At 34.8% G+C, this 12,945-nt stretch overlaps 1 protein-coding gene across 1 annotated transcript in view; it reads right to left on the bottom strand.

Moving 5' to 3' along the window:
- Nucleotides 1-1,703: 1,703 nt before the first annotated feature.
- Nucleotides 1,704-12,945, bottom strand: part of LOC145667068 (ABC transporter G family member 20-like) — a 130,029-nt gene continuing 118,787 nt past the window's right edge. The window contains exon 16 of the mRNA XM_081734767.1: nt 1,704-2,279. Within this exon, the coding sequence (XP_081590893.1) occupies nt 2,065-2,279 (215 nt within the window). The 3' untranslated portion in view covers nt 1,704-2,064. The remainder of the gene's footprint in view (nt 2,280-12,945) is intronic.

Raw genomic sequence — 12,945 nt, 5'->3', positions numbered from 1 at the left:
CTTACATCTGAATGATAATGAAAATCACGATAAAAATATTTAAAGCAAAGGCTTTTCTCACACCAGCAACCGATGATGAATGACTCTTTCACACAACGCACAATTATCACCAGTTAAGTTAAAAGATAATTGCTTTGGTGTCAAGAAATTACCAACCACACTAATATCGTACCCACCCTTACTCCAGGCGAATCGAATCATTTACTTGATTTCGGAAAACAGATCATATTGTGACAAAGTCTGGCGTTTGAGAATCCCATTTCGGTATTTCAAATTGATGTCCGGTTTTTCGGCTGTGATGTGGTACTAAACGTAATCAATCAATCAATCAATCAATCAATCAATCAATCAATCAATCAATCAATCAATCAATCAATCAATCAATCAATCAATCTATCTATCTATCTATCTATCTATCTATCTATCTATCTATCTATCTATCTATCTATCTATCTATAAATCAATCAATCAATCAATAAATCAATCAATCAATATCTATCTATCTATCTTGTCTATCCATCTCTTTCTCTCTGTATATATATATATAATTATTTTTTCATACAGGTTAAAGAACCAGAGATTTATTTATTTCTTAATGTTCTTTGAGTTAGAAGAGACCAGTAGTTTCCAACTAAGAGTAAAATTCTAAATATTATGCTATGTTACGTAACTTCTATAGATGAGTGGGTTATAACAGAAATAGGTTAAGTGGAATTTAACCACAGTTACACGATACATATGAAAGACTGCCATAAATTGCAGTTAGTACGGTGGAGAAGCCAGGCAGTTGTGTTTCTGCATTGTACATCTTTAAGTTTCCGTCTTTTCGAACTTTGACATGCATCTCTTCTGCTCATTAAAGGTTGGATATTCTGGTCTCTTCTGCCAAGTATAAACGTAAGTGGCAATTTTTCTTTTCTCCTAGAATGTGGATAAATGTTTAGTTGTAAGTTTTTAATAGGAAATATTTTGGATTCTTACCATGTAGTTGGAAGTGTTTCCAATTTCACTTTTGTCATTTCAATTATTTAATGTTTTATATTAGTTTTTTTAATATTTCAATAAATTGTTGTAATTATTTTAGCATTCTTTTGTGCATTATTTACATACGATCCAATGAAGGCGTTTAGAATCCTGCTGATCCAGAGCTGTCCATGAAGACCTGCCTGCAATCATCGGAATCACTACCCAAAGCTATATTTCAAGACTAAATTAGAATCCAACTTGGTTCTCCAGCCGTAGTTAACATCTACAGGGAACTCTGCATTACAGCCTTCTGAACTGATACTATCCAAGGATAACAAGAGTGGTCCTCCAAAATACTTCACAACATAATGCAGTACCAGCCAAAAGACTGTGTGTTTTGGAACACTTTGCAGTGCGTCTCACAGTTTTTAACTTCACACTTTTCATCTAGTGATGCAACCTTTACAAGCTGAAAAAAAATGTCTGTAACTTGGTTACGAAGTCATGTAACTAAGGGCTAACCAAGAGAAAACTCACGCACACGGTGTTTGTTCACTACAAAGTTCACTTGGCGCGAGTTGGAATCGAACCAGGGATCCCATGCACCAGAGATGAACGCTCTACCATTAAGCTACCTCGACTCCAACAGTGGAATTGGCTACAACTGTATTTTCTATAACATATTTTGTTATCCGTAACAAATATAATACTATATTTATAACAGTTCTTTTATCTGTTTCAAACAAGAATTTATTAAATATTGTGAAAGTATTATAGTTCTTGGAAGGAATAAAATTGTAAAACATTTCCATTGCTATGGAAGTAAAATCAAATCATACAATTCCAGTATAGCATGTTGCTTCAAAGTTCTTCTTAAGGAATCTTCTAGCTCTATTTTATTATTTACTACGTACGATTTATATACTGCAATCTACATCAATCGTTTCACAGTCGATTGGTATGTGTTCAACAAATAATAAATAACCAATGAACAATCCTGATGTATATGTACACACACACACACACACACACACATTCCCACAAAGCACTCTTTGTATTCAATGTGCAGGTACAATTACGTTTATACTTTACATAAATTCATCTGTATTTGAGTTCAAGAAGGACCATACTAAATATGAAAAATACTGTGGTCCACGATATTATCACAATATATCCTTCCCATACACCTTCGTGAGCAAAGCCCCAACCTCGAAGCATGATGTTTCGTAAGGACTGAACTGGTAATGTGATCGGTACAAAGTAACTTAAAACTCTCCAAAATTTTTCCATAGCAAGCAGGGGCCACATAATCCCTGAAATAGAAAATAAAATCGTAAGAAAGTAATAACACAAATATTTATTTCCCTTGATGGATTCACTAAATTAAAAGTTTGAATTATGTTTATTTTCGCCATTAACACAAATTCTGGTTGCCAAGGTAGGATGCAGTTTATATTATCTTTACAGTTTATGAACTTTCATCGTTTCTAAATTTCAAACTAGGCAAATACATACTTTTGTAAGATATACAAAGGATCAATACAATGTATTTTACGAAAACGCTAATAAAAATCCTCAATTTTAATATATTTTATTGTCTCAAATCCCATTTATAATTAAAAAAAAGTCTGTCTGAGAGTAACGATAATTTCTAATAGTATACAGTCGAGCTAATAGATGTCACTACCTGTTTGATGCCAATAGATGCCGCTAACATGGAGGAAATTTGCAAGATTTAAAACTATTGTGAAGGTTTAATTGCAACTCGAAAGCTGTATCGTTTTAATTTAATTACTTCAAAATATGTCAAGTTGCGTAGTCATATTTAATTTCAAGCACAAACATTTTATGTATCTCCTCAGTAGTACCTATATTGTGGTGACTTAATTGCAAATTAAACTGTACTTTTTCAATTTAATGAATTGAAAGTGGGTAATGATGATACTTTAAATGACCTTACTTTGCTGTGCATTATTAGGACAACTAAAGAATTAGAACTTTTAATTAACTATGATACCAATCGCTAAGAAATCGAACCCAAGGAGATCTGAGGATTATAGAACTTAATTAGTCTCATATCTAATGCAGTTAAAATTCTGCTCCGAATACTGAACAGAAGGTTGTATGGACGAACAAATGAAAAAGTTGAGGAGGAACAGTTCGGGTTCAAGAGAGGTAAGGGCACAAGAGATGCAATTGGATTATTAAGGGCGATCGGCAAAAGACTTATAGAAAAAGGGAAAAAGATTTATGTTGTATCTATTGATCTAGAAAAGGCTTTTGACTGCGTGAATTGTTGTTGGGAGTTCTAAAGAAGATAGGGTTGGAATGGAAAGATCGAAGACTCATACAAAATGTATATATGAATCAACAAGTAAGTGTTAGGATAGCGGAGGAACTGATGGAGGAGAGTGTGATTGGAAGGGGAGTTCGACAAGGATGCTGTCTCGAGCCAACATTATTTAATATCTATTTCGAAGAGATAGTGAAAAAGAGCCTACATGGTGAAGATGGCATTTCGGTAGGAGGTAGAATGATTAGACGTATAAGATTTGCAGATTATATGGCGCTTGTTGCAGCATCTGAAAAGAAAATCAATAGGATGTAAGAAAACTTGAAGAATATGGGATGAAAATAAATGTTAGAAAGACAAAAGCTGTGGTGATTGGAACGAAGATGTTTGTGTCAAATATAAAAGTAGATGAGAAAATAGAACAAGTAAATAATTTTCGATACCTGGGTAGTATTCTTAGTAATACCATGAAGTGCGAACATGAAATAAAAGCAAGAATAGGAATAGTGAAAGAAACCTTTAGGAAGAAGAAAGATCTGTTTTGTGGGACCTTGAATAATGAGTTGAGGAAAACACTCATAAAATGCATGTAGAGTGTTGTACTGTATGGGGCGGAAACATGGACATTACACGAAAGTGATGAAAAACGACTGGAAGGTTTCGAAATGTAGGTTTAGAGAAGAATAGAAATAATTAGTTGGGTCTAGCGAAAAACAAATGAGAGGGTGTTAGAAAAGGTGAGGGGAGAGAAGAACAAATTTAGACATTATTGAGAAGAGGAAAAGAAACTGGTTGGGACATTGGCTAAGAAAAAATTATCATGAGGGACGTGCTAAAAGGTATGGTGGCAGGAAAGAGAGGGAGAGGGGAGAAGGAGGCTACAATTAATGGACGATATAAAAGCAGAAAGATCATACGCGAAGACGAAGTGGTTAGCAGAGGACCGTGAAGCATGGAAGCTTCTCAGCTGCGGCAAATGACCTGCCATTAAGGGCAGAATACCTATGATAGACGATAATTACTCAATAATGAATTGAGGGTCGAAGGCTACGGCAACATTTATTTACCATAACACAGAGTATAATAATAAAAACATCACAATACATTCTACCTTGACCAATATTATATATATACAGGGTAGGTAACTCCACCGACAAACTTTGGGTGGCGATTCCTTATACGAAATGAAAGAAAAAAGTTCTAATAAACATGGGCCGAAAATGCCTCCTTTCAGAGTTATGATCCATTGAAAATTCGAAAAATCATTTTTCAAAACTCCCTAACTTAGAAACTATAGGGCCTATCCTAAGCGGTTTAAGGAATTACACAGGAACTGGTATACGCTCTATCTAAATATCCATGTTTCAGAATTCACCAGTACCAGCGAAACGAACGCACCATTAGTACTTAAAGGAGTATCCCTATACTTCAACTTCCTTTTCACAGTTCCTTTCACCGATAACGGAAGATGGTAAAACATGGATGGCTCAAAAGTCCCTTACCACCCCTATTAAAATCCAAATGGATGTACTTTCAGCGAATTTGATGTGGTAGGTGAACTTGAGGGTTAGGGGGACACTTTCTGGCGTAGGTTACGCGGACGGCCGCCATCTTGGTGCCGTCATCTTGAATTTAACTTTTTTATTACAAACGCTACGTGGGTCATGTGATACATGACCATAGGCTAGAATTTCACCAGTAAATCGAATCTGAAGTCAAAATGCATTTATCTTTATGTGTAAACAGTTATCCACAATTAAAGTTGTGAATTTGGCTGCGTTTCTTTTGTGTTGCAGGTTTTGAATCATGTCGTTAACGAGGGACGAACCCATCCAGATCATCAAAATATGGAGCGGGAGGAGTGCCCGCGCAGTGACTGCCGATTTCAATGCGCGTCATCCACAACGAGCACCTGTATCGCATGTTGCAATGGCACGGTTACTGACCAAATTCGAGGAAACGGGAACAGTTGTGGATAGACCCCGTAGTGGACGGGCAAGGACAGCCACGGACGAAGAAACAGCTACTGCCGTGCTGGCCTCCTTCTCGAAGTTGCCGCAGCGAAGCACACGTCGTTTAGCAATGCAGTGTGCTGTGAGTCACAGTTCAGTGCACAGAGTGCTCCAAAGGTATAAGTGACATCCATATAAGATGCAATTGCAGCAACATTTGTCGGAAGACGATCCCGATCGTCGCGTCCAGTTTTGCGAGTGGGCTATTGAGCAATTGAGGGTAAATCCGCAGTTCGCTATGCAGATACTTTTTCGGTTGAAGCCCATTGCTACGTAAATGGTGAGGTCAATAGGCAAAACATGCGATATTGGTCCCGTGTCAACCCCGCTTGGGCAGATCCTTCGAAAATGACCAGTGCAGGGAAAACTATGGTATGGGCAGGCATATGGGGAATAAAGATCGTCGGTCCGTTTTTCATTCCAGGAACGTTAAATACAGACCGATACCTCGCGTTGTTGCAGGAAAACATAATGCCGGCTCTGATATCCGAGGATGGTACCTTTCCCAGGTTCTTCCAACAAGATGGTGCACCTCCCCTTTATGGCATCCAGGTGCGTCAGTTCCTGGATGAAGAATTCCATAGGACGTGGACCAGTGGAATGACCTGCCCGATCACCAGACTGAACCCCATTGACTTCTACCTGTGGGGACATGTGAAGGCTATGGTGTATGCTGTGAAAATTCGTGATGTTCGCCATCTGGAACAACGTATTATGGCTGCCTGTGAACGAATATTCCCAGAAACCTTAATACGTGTCCATAGCAATTGGGAGAAGCGTCTGAACACGTGCATTGCCCAGCACGGACAAGATGTTGAGCACATTATGTAATACGAAAGTCAAACCTGCAATTGTGGATAACTGTTTACCACATAAAGATAAATGCATTTTGACTTCAGATTCGGTTTACTGGTGAAATTCTAGCCTATGGTCATGTATCACATGACCCACGTAGCGTTTGTAATAAAAAAGTTAAATTCAAGATGACGGCACCAAGATGGCGGCCGTCCGCGTAATCTACGCCAGAAAGTGTCCCCTTAACCCTCAAGTTCACCTAGCACATCAAATTCGCTGAAAGTACATCCATTTGGATTTTAATAGGGGTGGTAAGGGACTTTTGAGACACCCTGTATATATATATAATACTAGCCTGAAAAGAAGGAACTACATTTTACAGCATACAAATTCCATTTCCCCTTTCTTCTCCTCCAATATATGGCACGTCTGGTGACTAGAATCAGTGTGGTAATTGAAGGAGGGGAAATTCCCAGGCACCTCTGAACACTGGGGCCAATTACTTTTCTCCATTATATAAATGATCTTTCTCAAAATATTGACCGCTCATGTGTGACTTTATATGCGGATGATACAATATAATAGTCAGTGGGAAAGGTGAAAGCAAATTAGCTTCAAATTGTCTATTGACAATGAACCAACTTTCAAGTTGTATGAATAAAAACGGGGTAATTATTAGCACAAACAAAACATCTGTCTTCAAATTTTATAATCTTAAAAATAATCAAACACAATGATCAGAATAGACAATAAAACAACTAAATATGCGAAAACTGTTACCTTTCTCGCAGCAAATATATCTAATAAAGTCAAGTGGAAACCTCATACAGAACATATAGGAAACAAGTTAAGTAAATTTTCTTATGTAATTAGATGTATGAAAGGTAAGATTAAGGTAAAAACAGCTAAATGTATATAATACTCAAATTTTCATTTTATAATAAAATATGGCTTGGTGTTATGGGGAAGTACACCTAAAAGTCTTGTCATTTTTGTACTACAAGAAGAAAGTGATAAGGATACTAACAGGAGTAGAATGAAACTCACTATGCAGGAAGATTTTTAAAGCACTTGAAACAACAACCTTTCCCTCGATCTATTTGTTTTAAACATTAACACAATGGACAAAAATTATTGGACAGTGAACTTATTGTCAACAAAGACACCCACAGTTACAACACAAGAAGTAAATAAGATATTCACTTGTATACACGCAGAACAAACATATATACCTAGGTAATAAATCAGTCACTCGTAAAGGTACTCTATTTATATTATGTATAAAAAATCAGGTATCTGTAAACAGCTTTTGAATCCAACTTAGAAGGTATCTGACAGAACAATACTTTTGCCCTTTTGAAAAATATATTCAAAATAATTCGTCTGTGTATAATTAAATTACAATGTGGTTTATTAATTAATTTAAACTGACATGTCTTCTTTTTTGCATGATGGTGAAGAACGCAATAAATGAATGAATAACAAATAACCCTTAACCCTTTCATTGGAGGAACAAAATAGTTCAAACCAGGAATCAAAGAACCAGCTAAACTGTACATACAGCGAAACTGTCTCTCACCTGTAGTGTAGCAGATGAAGTGGGTAAAATGACGAAAAAACACTTTTGGGAAGGGAACTTCATGGTGTTTTCTTACGAAACTTCAGTATTTCTTTCATAATAGAGCAGTATCGGAATATGGGTTTTACGGAAGGTTACTGCTAATGTTATAAATAAACGTTATGGCACCACAGCTGCTTCCTCCAGAACCCACATTAACAACGAAATTGCATCCAAATAGGGCGTCAGTGAAACTCATGAGACTGCTAAAGAAGATCTTGATATGGCAGCTTGTGAGAAACCATTACCACAGCAACTAATGTCCAAACGATTACAGATGTCCCAGTCAGTGAATTGTGCAATCCACCTCAAATTGAGGCTGGAAGCTGTTCGCAAGACTAGCGTATATGCGTTAATATCGCGGCGCGAAAGAGCAAGGACAGAAGATTGTACGAGCGCCACTTACGTGGTGACTGCTGAAAATTCGTTGTGACAAGGAAGGTAGCATGAATCTACCCAAGTGCCTGAAAAAGTTCGGACCTCACTTACAGAAATCTTCATTTAAAAGGCTGTTATATACACTCTGTAAAGAAAAATAGCGACACTTGCTCTAATATGGTTTTCTCAACATACTTTAATCAATATGAATTTTTACATGAATTCCTGATAATATTACAAGGCATATTCCTAATGAGCAGTTCATTCTTAATACTTGCGCCAGAGTTTCAGGCTTTTGACATAAATTTAGTGAATTTATATGCATATATAAGTAGCTATGTATGTTTTGAGCAAAATCGTTTGTAGGAAGAGTAATTCATAAAACTGAAAAAGATCAACAACAATAGCAGAAAACAAGAAATAGAATTTCTTTAGGGTAAGACATATTGTGTGCAAACATCGAGAAGTACGATACACCAAACTAGTATTTTGTATGTGCACCATGGGCTTCCCGCACTGGTAACAAAGCTATTGCAAAATGCAACCTCGATATCACGGAATAACACCCGGATTATCTGTTCCTTGAATTCCATTCTATTTGAGATATTTGTCTATTGAAATTTCTACTCATATTGATCCACAAATTTTCAACTGGATTCATGTCGGGTGGGTTTGTAGGCCACACGAGTCTCTAAATAGTCATATTCTTGAACCACGTATTAACAATTTTGGCTCGGTGACATGAAGCATTATCGTCCTGGGAAAGGAAGTAGTCCATATCTTCTTCAGAAAAGTCATCTTTAGCTGTTGTAAGAACTTTACGTGCCAGAATTTGAAGATATTTTCGTGCATCAAACGATCCTTCACATATATCCGTCGTTCTGACGTCTTTAACGGTGAACCATGCCCATATCATCACTCAGTAGCTGAATATTTGAATCTCTTAAACAAAATTATTGTCAAGTTCCTTGCTTGTTCTTATCCACAACTTCACACCACTATCGTTTCCCACTATTCTAAACTTCTTATCAATGAAGAAAACGACATGCTTTCAGTTGTCATAAGTCCAAGTTGCATATCGACTCACAAAACTACATGTTGAAGTCCTCTGTGTTTTGTCAGTTTCGACTTTCTACGCGGTTTTTTCTTTGTAATATCCTCTTCATACAGTCAAGACAATACAGTTGTACAAGTAACTGCAGTTCCAAGATCATGTCAAACTACAAAAGCGATTTTTGGGGAAATCACTCATTAAATCTGCGGTGCTATTGATTTCATTTAGCAATCTGCTCTGGGTGATGCTTTCTTTTTTCTTTCACACTGTTGACGAAGGGACGATTTGTTATGCTGTTTGCACTTGTGAATTACTCTTCCTGCCGTAGAATGATGGATTTTCAGAATTCCATCTATTCCTTTAGAAATTTGCCACAACTCACATTTCTTACCCATCTTATTTGTTTACAGTCCACATGTAGCAACAATATCACACACAAACAACACTGCACAACAAAAATTTTGCCACTTGACACACTGTCCAAACAATGAGAAAGCAAAGAACAATCATAAAATGCTATTTATTTCAGCCTACACATCACAAATGCAATGCAGAATTCTTACTACAATAATTTACGAGACGCACTCAGTGCCATCTATCGAAAATACTACTGATACACAAACAATGTCCTACACCACAGGTGTCACAGATAACGCAAATGAACTATCCCACTCTTCATTTCCATCTATTCCTCTTCTAACGGGCTGCAATTATGGTTTTCTGTGTAAGTTAGTTTGAGAATTGAGGTGTCGCTATTTTTTCTTTACAGAGTGTATAACGAGATTTTATGTAATTAAGGCTTTTGCTACAGATGAAAGTTCAAGATTCATCAGTTCGAAACAATGTCAAAATCAATACTGCTTACTACATGTCCTATCCCCAGTTTACACAGACGAAATACTAGCATCGTGTAGGGACAACAGTTACGTGGAACTGCATCATGATAAAGCTTCAAGTCATACGGCGAAAACATCGCTAGCCTTCTACCAACGCATGACAGTTGCAACTGCTATCCATGGTATTCCGTTTGAGGATATCCTCATTAAGAGTCCAGTTACTAGTCTCGCAGATTACTGTGCTTTTGGTTTTCTCAAACAGCACCACAGTTTTCATCACGATGGATTCATACGTTAAGTGACTTCTCAAAAATCTGCATTCAGGAGTGGGACAATATACTTCTGTACAGCTGCAACGACGTCTGGTGCAGTGGAAACTGCGATGTCGTAAAAAGTAGTCCATACTGGTGCCCATCACATCAAGCATGGTGGATGACGGTAGCGTAGAATATCTTAGGTAAGGAACAACTACAATTTGTTCCGGTTGAAACTCATAAGTCTCTGTATTTTTAACCTATCAAGTTATAGTTCTCTTCACTGGCATATTAAGAAAAAGACATGGAAAAGCTAAGCAAATATTTTTAAGGAGCGACAATACATGTAACGCAAGAAAACTAGAAACAGGCAAAGAATAAAGTGGAATTTATCACCAACAACAGAAAGGAAATATTTTCACAATTGTTTACCTAAGAGAATTCATTCAAATATAGTTAAATCCACCATAACAGATAATTTCTTTAGTACGTCTTCAGTTGAGCCAGATTCGGAAGTTAAAGAAGGAGTACTTTCATTTCTTTTGTTTTACAGTATCCATCTATGGCTATGGTTTCCATGTTGATCAATATAAATACAAAAGTAGGTAAAGTTTTTGAACATTTAAATATAAGGAGATTGATTTGACTAGCACTGTCATGTCATTTTGTATAGTTACTAGTTCAATATTTTCTACCCGTATATATTGTTTGTATCATTGGAAAGTGAATAAAACAAGTTTTGAAATTTCCTTCAGATGTTTAGCATTATAGTTGAAGTAAAACTAAATTTCCTTCAGATGTTTAGCATTATAGTTGAAGTAAAACTAAATTTCCTTCAGATGTTTAGCATTATAGTTGAAGTAAAACTAAATTTCCTTTAGATGTTTAGCATTATAGTTGAAGTAAAACTAAATTTCCTTTAGATGTTTAGCATTATAGTTGAAGTAAAACTAAATTTTCTTCAGATGTTTAGCATTATAGTTGAAGTAAAACTAAATTTCCTTTAGATGTTTAGCATTATAGTTGAAGTAAAACTAAATTTTCTTCAGATGTTTAGCATTATAGTTGAAGTAAAACTAAATTTCCTTTAGATGTTAAGCATTATAGTTGAAGTAAAACTAAATTTTCCTCAGATGTTTAGCATTATAGTTGAAGTAAAACTAAATTTCCTTTAGATGTTTAGCATTATAGTTGAAGTAAAACTAAATTTTCTTCAGATGTTTAGCATTATAGTTGAAGTAAAACTAAATTTTCTTCAGATGTTAAGCATTATAGTTGAAGTAAAACTAAATTTTCCTCAGATGTTTAGCATTATAGTTGAAGTAAAACTAAATTTCCTTTAGATGTTTAGCATTATAGTTGAAGTAAAACTAAATTTTCTTCAGATGTTAAGCATTATAGTTGAAGTAAAACTAAATTTTCTTCAGATGTTTAGCATTATAGTTGAAGTAAAACTAAATTTCCTTTAGATGTTTAGCATTATAGTTGAAGTAAAACTAAATTTCCTTTAGATGTTTAGCATTATAGTTGAAGTAAAACTAAATTTTCTTCAGATGTTAAGCATTATAGTTGAAGTAAAACTAAATTTTCTTCAGATGTTTAGCATTATAGTTGAAGTAAAACTAAATTTCCTTTAGATGTTTAGCATTATAGTTGAAGTAAAACTAAATTTTCTTCAGATGTTTAGCATTATAGTTGAAGTAAAACTAAATTTCCTTTAGATGTTTAGCATTATAGTTGAAGTAAAACTAAATTTCCTTCAGATGTTTAGCATTATAGTTGAAGTAAAACTAAATTTTCTTCAGATGTTTAGTATTATAGTTGAAGTAAAACAATTTTCTTCAGATGTTTAGCATTATAGTTGAAGTAAAACTAAATTTCCTTTAGATGTTTAGCATTATAGTTGAAGTAAAACTAAATTTTCTTCAGATGTTTAGCATTATAGTTGAAGTAAAACTAAATTTCCTTTAGATGTTTAGCATTATAGTTGAAGTAAAACTAAATTTTCTTCAGATGTTTAGCATTATAGTTGAAGTAAAACTAAATTTCCTTTAGATGTTTAGCATTATAGTTGAAGTAAAACTAAATTTTCTTCAGATGTTAAGCATTATAGTTGAAGTAAAACTAAATTTCCTTTAGATGTTTAGCATTATAGTTGAAGTAAAACTAAATTTCCTTTAGATGTTTAGCATTATAGTTGAAGTAAAACTAAATTTCCTTCAGATGTTAAGCATTATAGTTGAAGTAAAACTAAATTTTCTTCAGATGTTAAGCATTATAGTTGAAGTAAAACTAAATTTCCTTTAGATGTTAAGCATTATAGTTGAAGTAAAACTAAATTTTCTTCAGATGTTAAGCATTATAGTTGAAGTAAAACTAAATTTTCTTCAGATGTTAAGCATTATAGTTGAAGTAAAACTAAATTTCCTTTAGATGTTAAGCATTATAGTTGAAGTAAAACTAAATTTTCTTCAGATGTTAAGCATTATAGTTGAAGTAAAACTAAATTTTCTTCAGATGTTAAGCATTATAGTTGAAGTAAAACTAAATTTCCTTTAGATGTTAAGCATTATAGTTGAAGTAAAACTAAATTTTCTTCAGATGTTTAGCATTATAGTTGAAGTAAAACTAAATTTCCTTTAGATGTTTAGCATTATAGTTGAAGTAAAACTAAATTTCCTTTAGATGTTTAGCATTATAGTTGAAGTAAAACTAAATTTTCTTCAGATGTTAAGCATT

The sequence above is a fragment of the Thermobia domestica genome, chromosome 12 (genome assembly GCF_964235325.1).
Source record: "Thermobia domestica chromosome 12, izTheDome1.hap1.1, whole genome shotgun sequence".
Taxonomy (NCBI): Eukaryota; Metazoa; Arthropoda; class Insecta; order Zygentoma; family Lepismatidae; genus Thermobia; species Thermobia domestica.
Note: the sequence above shows the minus strand (reverse complement) of the source record. Positions and strands in the feature narration are given on the sequence as shown.